This window comes from Syngnathus floridae, chromosome 6 (genome assembly GCF_059516105.1).
Source record: "Syngnathus floridae isolate MCC-2025c chromosome 6, RoL_Sflo_1.0, whole genome shotgun sequence".
In the NCBI taxonomy this organism is placed as follows: Eukaryota; Metazoa; Chordata; class Actinopteri; order Syngnathiformes; family Syngnathidae; genus Syngnathus; species Syngnathus floridae.
In genome coordinates, this window is record NC_142418.1 from 6,202,357 (window position 1) to 6,223,458 (window position 21,102).

The following is a 21,102-nucleotide window of genomic DNA, read 5'->3' on the forward strand; positions in this document are numbered from 1 at the left end:
TTTTAAGCAGGCCTGACCGCAATAACCAATCTGATTTTAAAATATGTTGAGTGTCTAATTTAGTTAGGAACCACAGCGTGATGAAAAAAATGCACAGTATGTGTGTGCTCACTGCTCGAGCAGTTCCATATTTGCTACTCTGTAAATGCAAACTGAGCTTTTATTTATTTTTTCCACATGTGACAAGCATACTTCTCCCTATACATCTTTTTATTTTTGGGGAGTAGTGCTAAATTGCTTTTCATGGGACTAATTGAAGCCACCAGAGCTGAAGTGCTCCCGGAGGGCCTCTCTTTTCTTTTTCCTTGTTTCCTCCCCTCCTCCAACACCAGTTTCTTTTTTTATTATCATTTGCCATATCCAGTAAACAACCTGTTAGTGGAAATTAGGGTCCAGTGAGTGATGAAGCGACACATTAGACCCCTCCTGCCTCCTCTTCTCTCTCACTCTCTCTCTCTCTCTCTGTCATCGTCCATGCATCCCTTTCAGCTCTTTCCACTTTTGTGCCCCCGCCCTCTTTTCTGCCTTGTTTGGCACGCAGCCTGCTGTAATACAAGTGCTGGTGATGCCGGTGGTGGTGTGTATGGATGCAGGCGGGGGGTCTGAAATGAAGATTGAAGTGGACAAAAAAAAGCCCTGGTGCAACCTGGAGGTGGAAATTAATAATGATAAAAATAATTACTGCCCCATTCCTCCCTGACCTACTTTTGTTAATGGAGAACGATCGCCCCCAGTCGCACTCTATGTGTTTAAGTAGTAGTGTGGCTATGGTTTAATCGGGATGGATGTAGGACAGGACCTACATTATCACCAAATGCTGCCACTCGGACGGATGCACCATCCCGGCTCCGACAAATAAGTCAGCAGCGTTCGCTCCCATCATTCTGTCTCAGCTCACTCAAGTTCCGAGAGTCTACGGTCGCAAATATGTTGTTGTGGCTGGCGACTTTTCAGGACGCCGTTCATATTTACGACTCTATTATTTTGTGGCCTTTTGTATGGGAACCTTGACAGAGTCCATTTATTTCTCTCAAATCCAATTTGCAGCAAAGCAAGGCGTGAGAAAGCAAAGCGCGTGTGCGCTTGTGGAAACTCAGACGTCTATTCTCTCAACTTGGTGATTACTGCAGCTTAGTTGGGGACCTTCTCTGCCCCTTCTTGCTCTTAATTACGGTTCCATGGACATCTTGTGCTCTCCGTCCTGCTCGTGGAGCCAGGGAAAATGAAAAATGAAAATATCGTCATTGCCATGCATTAAAAACGTCCGGCTTGAGTTCTTTAATAAGTCTGTCAGCAAGTTAATTAAAAGTGCTTAATGATGAAGAGCTTTAGGGATGCCTGTGACTGAGATTACCGTTCACCTCTCTCCCCAATCTCGGCACACCGTTTCATCTATTGCTGACCTTGTAGAATCTCTGGGAGTACATACACATCCTTGGAAAAGTTAACACCTAGCTGGAATGTATGTACGTTTGTCACATGATGCAATCCTAATGCTTAACATACGTAAGATATTATGTAGTTATTTCATAATGATGATCTTTTGGCTTTAATACAAAAGCAGAATGAGTGTGACTTTCATAAACACACTCACTCACTCACTCACTCACTCACTCACTCACTCACTCACTCACTCACTCACTCACTCACTCACTCACTCACTCACTCACTCACTCACTCACTCACTCACTCACTCACTCACTCACTCACTCACTCACTCACTCACTCACTCACTCACTCACTCACTCACTCACTCACTCACTGGTTTGTGTTGACGTTGCAGAAGTAGATAGACTGGCAGGTGAATTTCTTCACTTGAAGGGGAAAAAAAAACATTGGATGATGTCAAGCAAAAAAAAAGCAGACAGACGCACGCTCACAGTTGAGATCACATCTGCATTTAGCCTCTGTTTGTGAAAGCATCTGGCTCAAATGCGCTCCTGCTGTGGGTCAACCCGTCTGTTTGGACACGACGCAGGCGGCCAGAGTGTGTGTTCAGATTGGTGCTTTGTGTGTTTGTGTGCGTTTAACCACAATGGCACACATCAACTTGATCCCCACATAGTAGTTCACAAGTTATCCAATCTAGCTTCAGGCACAGTATCTGGAGTCTCTACCAAAATGGCAATCCCAAATACGGAAATCTGCTTCCAACATTTTCAATTGGAACGTTTTCTATCTTTGATTTATTTACTGTCAATTGATCCAGAATATAAATATCTAGCTGTTCAATCAATGACTCTTCCTTTTGACATGCTTGAGTGCTTATTGCCTTTACTATGTGTATGCATGGCCTTGAATCATTGTGTCCTCTTTGCGAACATGCGTGTGAGGATTAATAAGAGGAAGGGGAGATGCGTTGGGTGCATTTGCATGTGTAATGTAAAATGCTCAGCCAGATCTAGTGGGGGTTAAAAAGCGGCATCATGTCTGTGCTGGTGCGGCGGCTTCATTGCAGCACGGGGGGGAAAAAAAGTTGGAGAGTCCCACGGAAAAGGAGATTCTGATGGAAAAGCCATGAAAGTCACAGGAAAGGGGGGGGGGGGGCAAGGAAAAACAAACTATCGTGTTGTCGAAGAAGGGAGGAGAGATGGAGAGCTTGCAAAAGTGGGAGATTGAAAGTGGGGAGTGATTGTGAGAGGAAAGAGGTGCGAGGGAGGGAGGGAGAGGAGCAGACAGTCTGGTGGATGGGCAAAAAGACAAAGGGAAAAAAAGAAGCGAGTGAGAAGGAGAGGGCTGGTTAGACTTGGACACACTAAGCTGCGTGAAGATCTTAAGTCTTAAGAGAGAGAGTTACTAGGATGCCAAAGTGCTTCTTTTGTGGAGAAGACAGAACCAGGAAGAGCTTAAGGAAAGTGAAGAGAGGGGAGGAGGAGAGGGGAGGCCGTCTCTTGGAGCGAGGCTAGCGCAGAGAGGGAGGAGAGAGGGAGAGGAGGGGGCGAGCTATTTAAACGCTGGAGCAGGACCGCGCAGCCCAAGCGCTCAACTCCCTGAGTGAAGGTAGGACAGGGAGAGGAAGCTACAGAAGACCTGAGCTTCTCACATACTTTTTCACACTTTGACACGCGCTCCTGTAGCCACTTTTGGACTTTTGAGTCATCCGTGAAGTCCAGAAGCTTCTGCCCGGAATCCAGCTACCTGCATCTTCTTTGGTCCCGGCGCTCTCCTCCAATCCACACTCTCGCCCGTCACGCTTTGAGGGCAGATGGCCGCGGCGTGGGCCTCTCTCGGGGGCGCCTTCGGCTGTGCCCTGCTGGCCCTGGTCCTGGGGAGCAGCAACGTGGACTTTGGGGTGCCCCCTGCAAGCTTTTACCCTCGGTTCAACCCCTTTTTCTTCCTGTGCACCCATCACGCAGAGATGGATGGCGTTGGGGTGACTGAAGGTGGGGCTGAGGTGCTGCTCACCCTCCAGATTATGGGCAGCCCCACTGCCTACACCCCGGGACAGGAATACCAAGGTGTGTCCACTTTTTTTTTTTTAAAATGTGGAATAAAACTCTCACTGCTGATATGCATTCACTTTTCTGATTGCGAATTTTACTTCTATTAATTTAATGATTTATTACTTCTTATTTAAAAATGTATTAAGAAAATTAAATTATAAATTCTTTATTTAGTTTCAGATTTTTTTACAATTAATTAAATTATTGAATGACTATTATTAAGAAAATCCGTCCATCCATTTTCTATGATCAGGTAAATTCTCTTTGCTAAAAAAAACCAATTCCTATGAAGGATGAAGAACTAAGACATACAGTTGAATAAAAAAATCCACTTTAATCGGATAACTTCCACTTTTTTCTCTATTGTTGCAACCTGTTAGTGGAAACACATTTTTTTTTTTTTTGAGGGGGTGTCATTGTTTATGTAACTTTTAAAAAAAATAAAAATAGCAATAATGATTTGGACTTGTTTAATGTGCTGAGCAGCTTTGGTGCTTGACTAACCTGTGATCGGGATGCTCCGTGCGTAGGCAGCTTCTCCACAGTATCGGAGAACTGAACGAGAGAGAGGGAGAGAGAGAGAGAAAGAGCGAATGTGTGTGTGTGTGTGTGCGTGTGTGTGTGTGTGTGCGCGCGTGTATTTGCATAAGTGTGACTGACAATGGACAAAGTGACAAATGATCAGTCCAAACTGCTAAAGATTTAAATTAAGTTAAACTGTGCTTGGGGTGCGGGTGGCGACCCATTAATCGGGCTTCTCCTTCTCCGATGCTTGCTTGCAGAAAAGTGATCCCATGTGACCGCTGCCGTGCACTCCGGCTCTCGTAACTTACTGAACACTGGGGACAGTGACCCTCACGGGTCAGCGCAGTTCTACAGAGGTCACGTTCCCATGCTACTGTCCTCTCCTCAAAAGTCATGCGTACACAAATTTTGATTTATACTACAAATAAGCTCCAAATAAAATAATCTCTGGTTTCATTTGATTACGCGTGGCTGACTTCTAACACTCGTCCTCGCTTGATTAGCCATATTGTGTTATCTGAGCAAATAAACTTCTTGAATCCAAACAGCATCTGTTCAACACAGTTTGTTATGAAAGAAGTGATGAAGGCCAAGAAAAGCCACTCGTCTGGAAGAATCAGTCTTTTCCTGGAAATTACCCAAGGATCAAGGCTTGAGTCAAGGACCTTTTAACCGGGGCTGGGTTTTGAGGGAGAGATTTGAATAACTGGCTGCTGGATGGAAGGGATGGTGCGCACAGAGAGGTTTAAATAATTAGCATTAGAAACAAAGTGGACCGGGAGGAGGGAGAGATTTAAATACGACCACGGAGTGAGTGTGTGGGGGGGGGGATTTGAATGACGATGAGAGGATTGAGCAGATGAGATAGGAGCAGCGTGGTTTACACGGAAAAAAAGCTTCTAAGCTGCTCACTTTTCTTTTCTGTCCTGTTTTTTTTTTTTTTTTTTGCTCTTCTTACTTGACGGTGTGCTCTCTCGCAGTTCAAAAATGTCAGAGCGGGAAGGATATTGAGGTTTCTTTCGGGTGACAAATAACAATCCTTCTTGGTGACATAGCGTACATATTAAGGCTCACTATTATTATTTCGTGTTAATTTCCAGATACATAGCGGCCATCTATTTAGCTTGGCTTGATCCAAATTGCTTTTAGTAGCTCAATGGCCCCCACTTTTGGATTACATGTAGTTTAATCACTTAAAAGCAATGTGTGATCTAAGCAGTAAGCGAGCTGCGTGAGGAAATGGTGGGAGGCAGGCATCAAAAGATGCCGGCCAGCCATGTGCTCGGTGAAGTCAAAGAAATGCTTTCAACCAAGGAACACGGATGACCCAAATGAATTGGTGAACCTTTTACAGACAAGAGGTGAAAGTCTCGCAAACATCCGAAGTCGAAGTAAGACTTCGCGTGGCCCGTTTGCTTTACTATAATTGAGTTTCCAGCCTGACCTCTCTGCCTCCTCCTTGTGTTTCTTTAGAGCGATAAGACTGCCATGTGTGGGCAGTACACTGTGCGTGTGTGCTGTCGATTGCCGTATTAAGTTATCAGAAAGCAATGGCCAAGAAAGGTTACTGCTTGTGCTGCAAGCGTTGCCAGGATTCTGGTGGAAAAACAAAATATGGGGAGAAAGAGTTCTTGGAAACTAAAGAGAAGAAGCAATGAAAAGATTCAGGTCTGCGAGAGACAAAATCGAGTGTCGCTCACACGTACAATCACGCTGCTTATGTCTGCCCTTATCTTCACAAGGGTTGTGCCGTAAGGTCACGCCGGGACCTGAACTTTCCTCAAAATAAACAACAGGTCGTTTGCTAAACTTGGAGAGCAGATTGGTTGCTTGGTTTGTTCTCTGGATGACGTAAAAATCAATTTGCAGTGTTTGGATGGATGAACCAACCCTGGTAGAAATAAATGAATGAATGAATGAATGAATGAATGAATGAATGAATGAATGAATAAACAATATTAATAAAAATACAAATAAATGACATAATTAAATGAAATTAAAAATAAAATAAAATTAAATTAAATAAATAGAAAGACTTGTTTTGTTGTGTTTTTATGCTGGTCACCAGCAGCAGTGACAAAGCTGCAAAAATAGATGTGCTGGAGCAAGAACGGGGCCAGTTGCTTTTTGTTACGTTGATGGATTTGGTACAGTTTGATGATTACACCCTTATTTGACACGATGTGTTCTGTTGTCGCGAAAGTCACAGTTGTGTCATCTTTTTCAAAAGCTGGATATGTCAGGATGTCACTTTTGTCTTTGTGGCATCTAAACTGCTGACTACCAAGTGTTGCCGTCATTTGTATTCATGATCCGTTATGCATGCTATTGACATACAACATTTGTTCCGACACATAATTTGACTCGTCACCCACCTTGGATTCATTGTGTCCAATTTGAGTCGTCTGGCTCCGCCACAAAAAGGAGTCATTGAAAGCGAGTTCACAGTTTCAATTGAGCTGATTCAATAATTGCAACGTTGTTCCACAACCTTTATGCAACATTCTCTATGATAAACAAAATGAGAATTCCTATCATGCATTACTTTAACACGTCTCCAATCCAGATGTCACATTATATAAAGCGGAGCTGCATGTTTCAACAAATGCTGGAAAGACTTTATTGTTTGTGTCCAAATCATGAACAGACCGAGTGACCGCAGAATGATTCCATGCTTACCCTGGCGACGCCTTCAAAATACAACAAAAAATCCAATTTCTGTTGTGTGAGAACATGTCTGGCATGGACTTGCCTCCTTATTTGCCCTAAATATCTTTAAGGGAAAAAAAACAATTGCTGACCAGTACTTTCTCCACTTGGATACAAATCTATCTTTTCAAAATGCCATCAGCTCTTCCGCTGCTCACCTGTCTGATGACATTTTTTTTCCGGCAGTCTTCCATTATGAGTTTTGTGTCTTTTCTTGCTTTTTTTCCTACAACTTATGTCTGTAGAAGAACATACCCGCCATGTAATAAGTAAAGGTCAGCAGTGCAAAGCCTTGTTTAGGCTTTGGAAAAACAGATGTTATCAAACCAAGCACTATCTGGAAAGTCATGGAAGCACAGGTCCTCCTTGGGTTGCCAAAATGGCACAACTGTTGTCGGATTTATTATTATTATTCTTTTGGGTGTTGCATCGTTTGGGTGCATTTTTTTTAGGTCAGCTTTGCCCATCCTCTTTCCAGCATCTCATACTAACTTAAAAGAGCTGTTGCAAGAACTGGTCTGTGAACCAACAAAAGGCTGGCCTAGTTTGCAAGCAGTCATGCAATTTTTGGGGTACGGATGAGACCGAAAGGCAAGCAAGTGGAAAGGGGACACTTGGGCTAATGGTTTAATGGGACTCTCTTGTGAGCAAAAGGAAAACCAACACGCTGCGCACGTTGCTGCACTTTAAAGTGTACCAAAGCTTTTGAATTCATTAACTTCCACGCTCTTCAGTCACTCAGCCTCCCGCTGTTTTGTCTGAATAGGTCACTTTGCTGAGTCGAGGGAAGTGTGTCAAGTGCACTCCTGTTTGTGTGGGCGTGTCGCGTGAGCTTTGGGTGTTCCGTCGACGATGAATGATGAAGCGTTTAAAGAGCATTGTGATGTGTCCCTTTCTTTTGTGCCGACGAGCAGATGGGCGACAAATGAGAATGGATACGCGTTTGGAATCTTCTCTTTGTCACACATGCATGCTCGGCTCGGCCATGCACGCAGCTCTCGGTTCATAGTGAGTGATCCATCATTACAAAGAGGCAGGTCAGATGTTCCGCTAGCCAAACAGATATGTCCTGATTAGCAGGCTTTTACAATTTGGCTTTTATTTTCCCCCAGTTGATTGACTTTTATGTCAAGTGGCAGTCAGTAGATGAACTGATGTTGCATTCCTGAAAGAATCGTCTCCAATCACTCAATTTATTTAACCTGGTGCTAGTGCAGGAAAAGCAAGAAGCCATTGAGTGCATCGCTCCGAGAAGAGGTGTGTTCCTCCTCTGGTTTTATTTAGGCAAGCGGCACTGAGCTCTTACATTTTTTATTGTCCGTTTCTTCAATGGAGTCTTTTTTTTTTCTCTTTCAGGCAAAGCATGTGAGCTCTTAACAAGCAAATGCAAATTGTGTTTTCAGTAACTTCCATGAGTGGGCAGATGAGTGGGTGGAAGTACTTTGGGGATGTTGAAGAGCGTGCGTGTCTGTTGACTGACTGCGCAGATGCAAGGACGCCATAGTTTAAGCACGCACTTGCTTCCCTTATGTCATTTTGTGGCTTGTGGATTGTGTTTAAGGCAAGTGTAAGCATTCACAAAATATTCACAACTCATCCAAAATATAATAATATTTTCAGCATATTGCAGTTTGAATGCTAAAAAAGCCTCACTGATTATCATGAAGTCATTCATTTCTTGGAAGTAATGTTTAAAAAAAAACAACAACGTGGGGCCAGAACATTGGTATTGATTTTGGAAAAAATAAAACCATATTTGAACATAAGAGGGTTTTAGTTGGCCCTTTACCTCCTCTTGGTGGATTCTACTCCTCCCTTTACCACTTCTTCTTCCACTTTGGAATCTGGGACCTCCCTCCGGTGCCTTCATTGTCATTTTTAGTAATCCCGTTTTGGGATTGGGAGGGGGGGCAATGTGTCGTCTGTGCCGATAGCATTCGACGTGGTTCAACTCGCTGGGTGCCGGTGACTCGGCGCGTGGCGCTGGCGGATTAGCCTTCGCCTCGTACCCCCCTTTTTTTTTTCCAGCATCACCCCCTCCCTTACAAAAAGCCTGGCCCGCTCAGGCTCCACTTGGCAGGCTGGCGGAGGCAGATTACACAGCTCACACATCCTCCTGTCCAAAGCGACAGCATGGTTGAGGGGGTTGGTGTTTACAGGGCTCTGCAAAGATATAATTCTCCTAATACTCTGTTGTGAAATACCCCCAATCCCCACATAAACGATATGGTAGCTCCAGAGCCCACAGATTTGTGTCATCGGTCAGCTTATAGGACCTCTTGCAACTAGAAACTTAAGGGTGAATCTTTAAGTAACCCAAAATACGATTTCCAGACCATAAGACCATGTAGCACCGTTTGAAAAGTAAAAATTGAAGCTTGATGTACTCTTTACTGAACGGTCACCTGAGAGTTGGAAATTTGAGGTCACTGGTTCGAATCCAGGCTACGGCGTTTTTATGTGGTGCAACACATTAAAAAAAACAACATAAATGTTTGGCTAATTTAAAGTTTATACTGTACAGTTGACAGTTGTATGAGATTCTTCCTTCCACTTAGCTAATCTTCCGTACAGCTTCATGATTGAGCAAATAAATTAGAGTAATGCTAAATGACATCTGTGTGCTGCCTCCAAGGCCTGAAAATATTTTTTCCGACTAACTACTATTGAAAGCCGTAGTGAAATTTCTGGCTGCGTAATGAATTTTCAGTTGACATCTGTTTTATGAGCTGGTTCACCGATTGCACCGAATTACAAATTTATTTCTCCCCACTGTGATGGAACACAAAATTCAAAATAATAAGGTAACCTATCCCTACTTATTACACAAATCTGTGTTGTCACTTGTATTTTGGTCGGGTTAGTTTTAGGGTTAGGGAGTATACGGTAAAATAGACTGGATTGATAGTTATAAACAATTGGAAGATACCTTGGGGATGTATTTGTGGTCAACTACAACTGTGCATTTCGAGTTAACGTCTTTAACGTTTCACTCTGTGGTCTTTTCCCGCCTCATGATTTAACGTGAGGGGATGTTGTAAAAGGAAATATTTTTTAAAACAATGGTGACTTTTATGAACCTGGCTTCAACCGAAGATTTACAGTAACTAAACGACAAGAAATCATTGAAAATTGGAACCTCAAGTATTGGAACCTCAAGTATGATAGCTTTAGCCAGATATCCCTGATGCTTAACCTTATTGCAAATTCAAGCAAGCTTATCAATGAATTTGGGGCTGATCCCAATTCCAAATAAGGATATTCCCACTTTGGCAGAGGTTTGTGCTCAAGTGAGTATGATTTCAGTTTGAATGTTCTTTTTATTTGTGGTATTTTCTCATTTGTGCTGAAATCTCTGTTTCCACACAGAATCTCGACAGGGTCGTGGTTTTGCGTCTTAAGCCAATTTGGTCCTTGACTGTGTTTGTGCATTCCTTCAGATTTTGTGCTCGCTGATGGTAATTTAAACTTTGACAGTATTTGTATGCAAGAATACATTCTGATTATTTGTTATATGCCTCTTGTGAGTTTTTGCTGTCATTGACCTCACGATGGCTTCTGTACATGAAGGGGGATATCTGAGGCTGTGCCTTGGTCTGCAGAACACATGGTGTTGATCATGAGGACAGCTCACTCTCCAATCCTGGCAGTCAGTCCAAGCGACAGAGGGAACAAATCATTGCGTTCCTGAACCCTAATCCAATATAACCATTTGTAACAACCGCTAATGCTGCATCTTTTGCTGAATAATATGCAGATTTTTTTTTTTTTATATACATGCAGGATATTACTGCCTCAAGTCTCTGATGTTTTGTTGCCTTTGGGTATTACAGGCCCTCTGCCCCTAATTCTCGTGTCATCCCATCAGGATTTAAACTGGGCATATTTTGAATTTCTTTTTTGGGTGATTTTAAACCGTTTTGCGGTGTCTTAATAACATATATGTCGCGTGGTTTTTGTCCAAATATCCCAAAGATAAGAAATGACAGAACACTTTATAGCAGATGTCTTTAAGCCTCCCAGAACTCGAGCTATATGCTACAATTTTATAAAGTAGAACAGCTGTGGAGTGGAGCTAGCCACCAGCTGCTAGCAGGTTGAATAAGGCGAATGGGATTGGCAGTACTTGGGGAAGCGGAACCCGTCGTGTGACAGATAAAAACCAAATGATCGTAAAGAGAAACTATTTTCCAGATACGTAACAATCAACCTATTCAAAGCTGATGCTAATCTGCGCTCACAAAACCTATTTATACTCTGCTTGACTATTGATTATGCATTGATGCATTTGCATTGTACCGCCATCAAGTTTGAACGTGACACACATCTTGTGTGTGAAGAAGTGGATACTTGTGACTAAATCGCATGCCTCTTTGTCTTCGCGGCTGTCGCAAGGGTGAAGTCACGCCAAACTAAGGAACCTCGTTCGGGATACAGTATTATGTTCTGACTCCGCATTGGAATCTCTGGCACTCAGCTCCTGTAAACTGCTCCCCTGAGATACGTCGTTTGGAGCCTTTTGCATAAGGTGTCGGAAATGTTATCATTAAGCAGACCTGTAGAAGCTCCGTGTCCAATAGGTTGCCTTTGATGGCGTGTCTCACGGCAGATGGCAGTGCCAGCAGGCCACGATGTGTGCCAGAAGGTTACGCAATGGAATGAGACCTGACTAGAACACTGCATGACGCATACATGCGCCGAGACACACTTCCCACACAGTCCCGAGAAGATACAGTACATCCATACTTGATAATAGAGTTGATGAAAGGTGCTGAAATGACCATTTGGATCCTTCCTTGTTCTTAATGGTGCTGTGCACAGGTGACTGAGGGAAGCATTTCAGGAAGCTCACAGTCAAGTGGCGCCGTGACCCTGCTGTCATGGCCGCACAAACAGATGGAATCGTAGCTTCCCCATGGCCTGGTCTCCATTTCCGGGTCCTCTGTGGGCACGTGTATGTCTGCCTGTGGGATGTGGGTCAGATGGTCAGCTATCTTTATTGAAAGCAATGCCAAGAAAAGCTCCATTCATTTGGAGACGAAAAGGGTGTTCTCTTGGCTACTCTCTTTTTGTGGTTTTTCCGTCTGAGAATATTTGGGTTACTATGCGGCTCTGCAGAACCTTTAACGCGGCGTCTGCGGTGGAGCTTATGAAAGTGGGTGTGTTTGTACACAAGAGTATTAAAAAAGGAAGCATTCAGGACTCGCCAACCACGCCAGTAGGACTTCAATGCGAGCAAACAAGGTTGAAACGTAAATCGGTTCCTCCTACTTTCCAGCACTGCTCTAATCCTTCTCCATGTTGATTCCTAGGAATAAGCCCATGCCAGCAAGCTTTGCCAACCGCACTGGCGAGCAAGCTTTTCAACGCCATCAGGAGACATTATTGTTGTGCTACTTGCCAGTGGCTACTGTTAAACAGGAGCCTCAAAAGGATTTCTCATCCAGCATTCAGTGATCCATTCACATTAGTAAAAGCCTCTTTGAATATGCCTATAAATTTATATATACTAAATATGTGTATATACGTATATATAATATATGTGTACATATGATATATATGTATATGTGTATAAAACATGAGATAAAATTAAGAAAATGAAAATCAAATAATGCGCCACATCCAGTAATTTTATGTAAATCAGAAATCAGAAATCAGAAAACCTTTATTGTCATTCTACATAGTAGAAGCAAACTAATTACTAAATGGCTGGTTGATTTTGAATTCAAATTTGAAGTTCGCATCATTACTTTTCAGTTCGACCTGAAATTCTTTGCAGGAAACCTGCAAAATTAGAAATACACAATTTAGTGATTGAATTATTTACATCACTCCAAGCTAAAATATTGATGTCATGAAGGGTATTGAATTTACATATGTGTGCTGTTTTGGTGCGATATGTGCGTGCTGGTATTTTACGCCGTAATATTATTCGTGGTGGTGTTGAAGAAATTTTCAAGGCCCATCAATACTTGAGCAGTGGCGTGGCTGTGTGTGTCTGTAATGAGGCATACCACATTGCATCATCAATATTACATGCGGGCTTAGGGCCACTGGCTCTGCTCTGCTCTGTGCTCAGATCTAAAATAATACTTATCCCAGCTGACCAACACGTGTCCATCTTTTGCGGATAAATTATCGTATATTATTGTACTGGCACATTAAAGGAGACATATGTATGTAGCTGACATTCTTCAATCAAAAGACATAAATTGCACGATTCTTCAGGGAGCTTCTGTCGATTGTTGCCCCACCCCCTTTGGTCTGGTTTTGTTGCCACGACAACCAGAGGCGGAGCTAGGGCGTTTCGACTATGCTAGCTGTTCTCAAACGTCCCTGAATCTGAAGTGGAAGACGAGCAAAAAATGAGAGAAAAAATTTTGAACCTGCTTCTACTCAAACATTTTCATATGTTTACATATTTCATGGTACGCAAAACAAAATAGAACGCCCATTTGACATAATGTCATCTAACTATTGAACCTTTATAGCGTAGAAATCATATAATAGTCAGTAAATAATTTCCTACACACTTTTATTGAAGTAATGATATGGAGGACTACTTAATCCTTTTACTTGTCTGCAGTCTCTTCTGTACAATCTTTGGCTGTTCTAACTATCTTGGCTTTTGGTAGAGAAGTGACTAAGAACATGATGAACAGGTTGTCACATGATCTGTGTCATGTTTAAATGATGAATGGACAAATATTCACTCCAGATTTTTGGTTGCGTTGAATGAGTCCAACAAAATCCCCCGTTGCTTCACACACACATACAGAGCTCGCCATCGTGTTGGCTCCCTTTCCTTATGGTTCTTCATTCCCTTCGGCCAAGTGAGTAGTAGTCAAAAATAAAAGTATGGATGGGAATGATAAAAGCAACCATCAAAGGCCGCCAGCCTACGCCTGAAGATTTGCACGTTTGTGTGTGTGCATGAATAGTACGCCCTCAGGTAACTTGGACTTGATCAGATTGGCTCATTTGATGGCCTGCAAGTGTGAGATGAGTGTTGATGAGGCTACATGTAAATAATTTAGTTCTTGCATTTGTATTGATCAGGTAGCACTACTCTGTGAAGGCATCACCTCCTTTTCAATGCCTTTTGCCCCTCCCGTTCTAATGTTTTTTTTGTTTTTTTTTTCCTCGATGGTAACCTTGTGCTCACAGCTGCCCTTACGCCTCCGCATCAAATGGAACAGGTACTCTGCTACAGGGGAGAGAAAAAGTGCTGAAGGCATTTTTTTTTTTGACACCATGATTTCTCAAATGGGAAATAGCTGATGGAGAGAGGGTAAAAAGAGAGAAACCGCAGGCGAAAAAAATCCTTTGTACATGTGCGAGTAACATTCAGCGTGTGTGTCCATAGAGAGTAATGGAGTGTGTGTAACCTTGATGATGTGGGTCAATGGAAATGTGGAGATAAGCTTATTGTGTGTATGCAACCGGGGCTGACATTGTGCATTACATCTCATCTACCACTCCATTAAATACAACATGGCATAGCCTTGGATCAATGTGTGTCATGTAAACACTGCCAATATGTTTGCTTGCAGCTGTTGAATAGATAATGTGTTTGGGAAGCAAAAAAAAAAAAGATTCACCGTATAATAAAATTGCTGATATAAATGAGAAGGCCGATTTCCCTCATTTAGTGGTGCTCGAGGTTGACTAAAAGGATGCGGCTGTTGCCAAGCAAAGTAGTTTGCAGTAGTCTCATTTTAGCAGACATTTACAAGGTGTGTCTGGAAAGTTCACGTTTGATGACATCAAATTTTTATTACAAATCCAAGCTACAAACTTAATCCTGGCCTTTTCTGTTGCTCCTGAATCTGTTCCTAAAAGGATTCTTCTGGGTTCGCTGTTGGTCTACGTAGCGGCCATCTTGTACATTTGTGGTTGAATGTCAACATATGAACTCCAGCGTCATGAATATATCAGGACAGAAGGAGACGAAAAATTGCCATGGCTGCAAAGAACAGAATGAGTGGATGAGCTAAATTATTGAGGCGTTCATATAAAGAAGCGACTGGCTGAACTCGACTCTTAAAACGAAGCACATCAGACATTCACCAAAACACAGGATGCACATTCAGAGCCACTCGCACATACACAAACATGAGGCGCCTTGTATGTGTAAGTCTTAATGGAGTTAACCAGACAGTCAGGGTGGGAGACTGGGCCACACAGTCTGCTCTCCCACATTCAAACTCAGCAAGCCTCAGGAGAAAAAGCGCCCTGAGAGCAAACTGACTTGTTGCCATTTCATAACTAAAAACACATCAACGCCGCGGGCGTCACGGCATTTTCTTATTCCGCGAAATGCAAAGGGGGATTCCGGAGTCAGTCACTGCCGACTGCAGGTTATTTTCTGACTCCTCCTTGTATGAAAGTGTATTTTTGGGGAGTGGGTTCTTCTCGAGGACAGACTTCCCCCGGGTTCAGCTCTGTCTCTGTGGTCCCATCAGTCAGGGTCTTTGTTCACATGGTGGATCAATAGTTAACTTGCTGCGGGTGACACTAAGCTGTAGATCTCAACCGCAGAGTAATAGACCTTTGGCATATTTCACCCTGATGCTGTTTGTGGTGACCCGAAATGACTACAAACCTAACTTGACGTTGGGGTTACAGCCAATTAGATTATTAAGATTGTTTATCTTGGGCAGTAAGCAAAGCATTTTTTTTTAAGTCTTGTGTCAAGAAAGATGAGTTTTTATTAAGGGGATTTTTTTGTGTCTATATTGAGCCACACACTATGTTTGTTCAGCCAAACCCTCATCTGAATTAGCTTCTGCTGAGGGTTGCGTAGGTGGGGGTGAAGATGGCTCGGACGGCGACGCAGATAGTTTGACACAGCATAAACAACTGTTTAAATAATTTCAATTTTTGTTTTGAAATCAGGAGACTAGCGAAAACTGTTCAGATATTTCATAAAGATGAATGGTAATAAATATTGCTGATAACATCTCTGATTTTTTAAAGAAAAGACAATTTGTAATTTGATGCACAATTTGTCTTTACGGGCCACACAAAATTAAATGGCGGGCCGAATCTGGCCCTCGGACCTTGGGTTTAACACCTGTGGTTTAACTCAACAAAGTGGAAGCACATGAGAAAGGACAACAGATTGCATCAGTTCAAAAAAAAACAAAAAACATTCGGGTTCTTACAGTTCTGCGAATTATTTTGTACAATATCAATGAACAGGATGAATAGACCAAAATAACACAATGCTCTTCTCTCCCTAGTGACCATCTCGACCAGCGTGTCCTTCGACGGTCTGTTAGTGACGGGCCTGTACACCTCCACACCCGTCCAGTCTGCTCCCATCCCAGCACCGGCTGCTTTTGGCTTCGGTAAGTCTGACATTCAGTGTGTCAGTGTGACGTCCTCAGCTGTGATCTGAGCTCCAACATGCTCAGCTTAGCAGTCCCTCACTGATGATGAAGTTTCACAGGGCGCACAACCCGGCTCAGTGATCCACATCCGTTCCCAGAACGAGTAGAGTCTTATGTGATCTGGGAGAGAAGAAAGGCTAAATATGATGACTGGTCTTTTGAGAATTGAAGCACAGTGTACGAGTGACTAGCATGTCTGCCTCACAGTTCGGAGTTTCCAGGTTCAAATCGATCAAGGAGGAATTTTTTTCAAAGGTCCAGGGATACTTTCAATGACTTTCATGCAGCTGGCCCGGCTCATTTGTATTTCTTGTCAGTTCCCCCAATTGACTGGTGGAAGACGGACTGGTTTGAGGCGTAGTCTACCTGGATCGCTAAGTCATCTGGAAAAAACATTGCTTCATTTTAGACTGTTCGCTTCTTTATTTACTACAATGTACTCTATTGAGTCTTGGGTGTGAATGTATTTTAAATATCTTCACACAGCTGAATGGAAACCCACCTTGACCTATTTCCAGACAAACAAAGAGAAAGCTGAAAGTCCGTCAAGTGTGAATAGATGAAGCCCTTGAGTGTTCTGGAGATCTCCCGAGGCCATTTGACCAACAATGAAGTCGTCCTTGGAGAAGATGCAGACTGGCCCAGAATAGATGCCCGGGCGCCTCCTTTATCCATTTTTACTCTGGAAAGTGGAATGCTGACATCTTTTGGTTCACTCCTTAATTTGAAGAAAAAAAAAAGAAAATGTTTCAAAATATGGGCAATAGCTCATAAAGCCGCGTTTGCAAAAATTCTTTTTTTTTTTTTTTTTTAAATAATCCTTTACATTACATAATGCGTAATTTTCCTCTGTGTGTAATTTGGGTAAGTGACACATCTTGGCAAGCTTACCCATGGACTAAACTTTCATCAGTTTTCTGAAAGAAAGCTGCTGATATGTAACACTTTGAAGAGCAAGATGTGGAGCAGCACCATCATCGTTTGTATTGTTGTTGTGACAAGTATTGAAGGATCTGAGGGGAAGGATTTTTTTTTTTTTTTTTTACAATCCTGGTCTTTAGTGTCTCGGAAGGGGTGCGGTTCTAATCCGTCTCAATGGAGGCATGTGAGGAACACGACTAGAATTCATTGGAGAATTGCACAGACACACGCCAGCTGTTTGAGATGTGACTGGCAGGGGGAGCATGTGGCTGACAGATGTGTCCATGCAAGAAGCGAAAAAAACCTTTGGACACAGACACTGAAACAGCTTTATATTCGTCTGCTTCTATTTTAAATTGCAGATTAAAAACTCAATAATAAACAAAATTCCAACACTGCTCACTGATTAGATTCCAGGAGATGATGTACTGTAGGTGTACCTAATATTGTGGCCAGTGCCTGCACATGGGTAAGGATAATAAAACGGACGAGTGGAGTCTTGGAGTTTTCGAAAGTTGTTTCGTGGTTGGTGTGGTCAGACAAGCTTGTCAGAGATCATTCCGCAGTCTACTCTGTCGCCCTCATTCAACCACTACAGCATGTTGGATTGCTTTTTCACGGCGTGCCTTTTAGGGATTTTATCGCTGGCTGGTGGTGGAGACAGCGAAGGGAAAGTTTTATTGGCTTTCTATCGTTCTGAATAACAAGGCCCTTCACACTGCATTTGTAATAAAAATGTCAGAGTTTGGGGGCAGACTTTTTTTTTTTTTTTACTGCGTCAGAAGAACTGTCAAATTAGCTCAATGAAGCAATTGGGCTCTTAGTGAACAATGCCGGGAGATTAGCCACAAACCTTTAAAGTCACAAGTGCAGAGTCAGTCAAAAAACATTGCGCAAGCCGGGCATGGTTAAGAAAGAAGTGGTGTAGAATGACTTGTTTTTTAAAATATGTCACCTGGAAAAAAACTGCTTGACACAGCAGTGGAACGCTTTCACTGTGCCAACGAGTCCGTGTGATATTTTGGATGATGTGTTCACACTTGTAATGTGGGTTAGTGTGTAAAGAGGTCGACTTTGGTTAGTTGTATTGAGTAGCGGCGGTGCTTTCTCAAGATTAACGTCAGTGTGGCCTGACTCAGCTACTTGAGAATTCAGACTGCTTTATGTTTTTTTTCCCCACTTTGACATTTATTCCATTTACAGCGCTTTGTTTCCATTCCAGCCTTTTGGCTTTTCCAAAACGGAATTGACAAAGTCTTCAAGGCATTATCCTCTAATGGATTTCGATTAAGCACAACAGCAAATTGGCATGTTTTTGTTTATCTGATTATCTGTGCTTTATACAACAACTATAATGAGGTGATTAAACCCCAAAGAGCTGGAACCTTGCTGGAAATAAATGTGTCATATTGCTCTTGTAATAGCCAAATGTTTTCAATGGCATAAAAAAAAAAAAAAGTCTGAGTGCATATCCCTTGTAAAAAATCTCCCACAAGGTTGAAATTATGGGGATGAACTAAAGTCTTTTTTCCAGAGGCCTGAAATTGATGAGCAGAAAAGCAAAACAAAGCAAAGTGGTGAGATTAAAGCCAAGGCAATAAGTGTTTAGTGGGGAGGGAGAATTTGGACAGTGTGCATGAAATGTAGCAAACGGCGAGCGATGAAAAGCGAGGACGGGGGGGGGGTGGCGAGAGTGATGGGGTGGCCTTCCATCACACCCAACCGACGTCCGGGTGGTTGATTGGTGTCGCTGTGCTGATACTAAGCCTCTCAGAACACGCTCATTGATGGATGGCCGGGTGATGTTTATTTTGTCGTTCATTTGCATAGTTGTATGATTTTGCGGTACCGCTCGCTTTTGGCCGGTCCTCATCTCAGTATGATGGAACTGGCTGGCTGACAAAGCGACAGCTTAGTGACAGGGATGTTCAGCCCCCCCAGTCTGTCCTCATGACGGATGGCCTCCTACTCACACACACACACACGAGATGACTATTAGAGATGAAATTCAACTGCACCTTGACCTGTGCAGCTAACGTGTGTGTGGTCAAAATTACAATCACTCTGTGTGGAAATATTCATAGTGATCCTCTTGAGACACACTTTATTTCATATTACGCTAAACTTTAGTTTCCATTGAAATTATTCCTTAACACCTGTTCTTACTTTTGCAGTAAAAAAAAAAAAATGGGGTCATGTTTTTTCCATAGTTGTCCAAATAAGGCAAAATATGTTTAAGTTTAGTGTAAAACTGAAACAAACAAAAGAACATTCAAACGCATTATAAAAAAACAATATATCATTAGCATTTTTAAGAGGCTTGACATTGTGACCCAACGTGGCATGACACTACAATCACTTAAAAAAAAAAATGCCACTGTATATCCAATCATGTTTTTAAATTTTCCACCATCTCATGGGCGAAGGTGGACTGCATTCACCCTCTCACCCACTGAGCCCGATTGATGAGCGATGGCAGCTCACTGTGTTGCTGTTTACGCAAACACACTCACAAAACCTTGTTTGTCAGCCTCCACCTATTCTCACATGCATCTCCCCCGAGAGTGCAAGTGTGTTTCCTCATAGCCGTCATACCACCCCTACTAATACACCTCTCATCACCTCGCTCCCTGCTGAGTGTGTGTGTGTGTGTGTGTGTGTGTGTGTGTGTGTGTGTGTGTGTGTGTGTGTGTGTGTGTGTGTGTGTGTAGGGGGAAAAGGAACGCTATCGTGAAAAAGGGCTGGTGCAGGGCGAGGGAAGGCGTGCATGGGGGGGAGAGAAGCTGTCAGTCCCTGGGAGACTTCAAACACGTTGCCTTCCTGTGATCAGCTCGCTTCCTGGTTCTCTGCTGACAGCTCCCTGACTGTGCCACTTAGGCTTCTTCATACATACGCACACACACATGCCATGTAATAGATACACACACAGGCACACACACATTCTGTGACTTATCTATTCATTCCACAACACATTCTCACATTTAAGATGTGCACATCTGCTCTGACATCCTTCATTACAATAACCTTGAACATCCAAACTGTTGATGCCTGGTTTGGAATTGAGGAGAAGGCAAACAAGTTGCAGTAGAGGTGGTGAAGATGTTAATTAATAATGATGATGATGACTTATCTAAGCCATTAGTTCTTCCCCACTCAGGACTGCTATGTTGTATGGCGCACGGCTCCTTGTGATGGATTCATTAGTGTAGAAGATGAAATGAGTTGTCAGGAGCAGAGGTTATTTGTGCTCTCAGAGGACCAAATTTGGAGATGGACTGGAGGAGGCTTGTTGTTATGCTTGCTACCTTTCTGGCCTCCTCCTCCTGAGTTCCACCGCCTTCACAATGTTAACAGGTGGCTAAACATTAGGCTCCTTCTCTGAATCTCAAGGACGCTTGTGTGATGATGCATCACTAGTCTTCCCCCTGACTGCAAGTTAAAAGCAAACGCACCTTCAAAGAATTCAGAGAACCATCTCCATTATTAATTCAAGCGAAATCAAGAGTTCAGACCAGCGTGTTAGCGATGACTAAAACTCCCAGCAGAATAGTTCTCGCCTCTCAGGTGAGATGGACTTGCAACTTCACCTTCTCCTTCTGGTCACAAACATGCAGCCTGTGATCGATTTCAAAGCAGTGTGCAAGCGTGTAGTGTCCATTTTCTAATCCGTGTTATTCCATTTCATTTTTTCCCCCCTGCTGTTGGAAAGCAGCAGGCGTGGGCCGTTGCTCCGTTGTGTGATTTCGCTCGAGCCGGTGTTATTTTCTGCCACGCTGCGAGATTGCAGAAAGCGGGAGAGGTAGAAATATAGACGGCATTTGACTCGTATTTCTGCGCGCGCTATTGAGTTTGCGTCAGTTCCAGCACAAAAGGAGAGTTGACTTTGAAGTGTGTCTTCTCTGGCGTCATGTTGCATACCTCCGCATGCACCTTTCAAAGTGAGTGGGCAGCTGCGGGCTCGGCGTGCAAACGTAGGAAAAGTGATTTTACAAAGCCTTCTTGGCCTCTGAGCTCTATTCATATTTAAAGTTCCCTTGCAGGGAGTGTTAACGCACTTGAAGTACTCTCTGCTGCTTTGGGATGAGAAGGATGTGGAATGATTCTACGGA

At 43.0% G+C, this 21,102-nt stretch overlaps 1 protein-coding gene across 4 annotated transcripts in view; it reads left to right on the forward strand.

The window, feature by feature from the left end:
• The first annotated feature begins 2,964 nt into the window (after positions 1-2,964).
• The window catches only part of reln (reelin), a 60,817-nt gene continuing 42,679 nt past the window's right edge, over positions 2,965-21,102 (forward strand). For all 4 annotated transcript variants that reach the window (XM_088379133.1, XM_088379135.1, XM_088379134.1 and 1 more), the window contains exons 1-2: positions 2,965-3,458; positions 15,923-16,030. In XM_088379133.1, the coding sequence (XP_088235259.1) occupies positions 3,206-3,458; positions 15,923-16,030 (361 nt within the window). In that variant the 5' untranslated portion in view covers positions 2,965-3,205. The remainder of the gene's footprint in view (positions 3,459-15,922; positions 16,031-21,102) is intronic.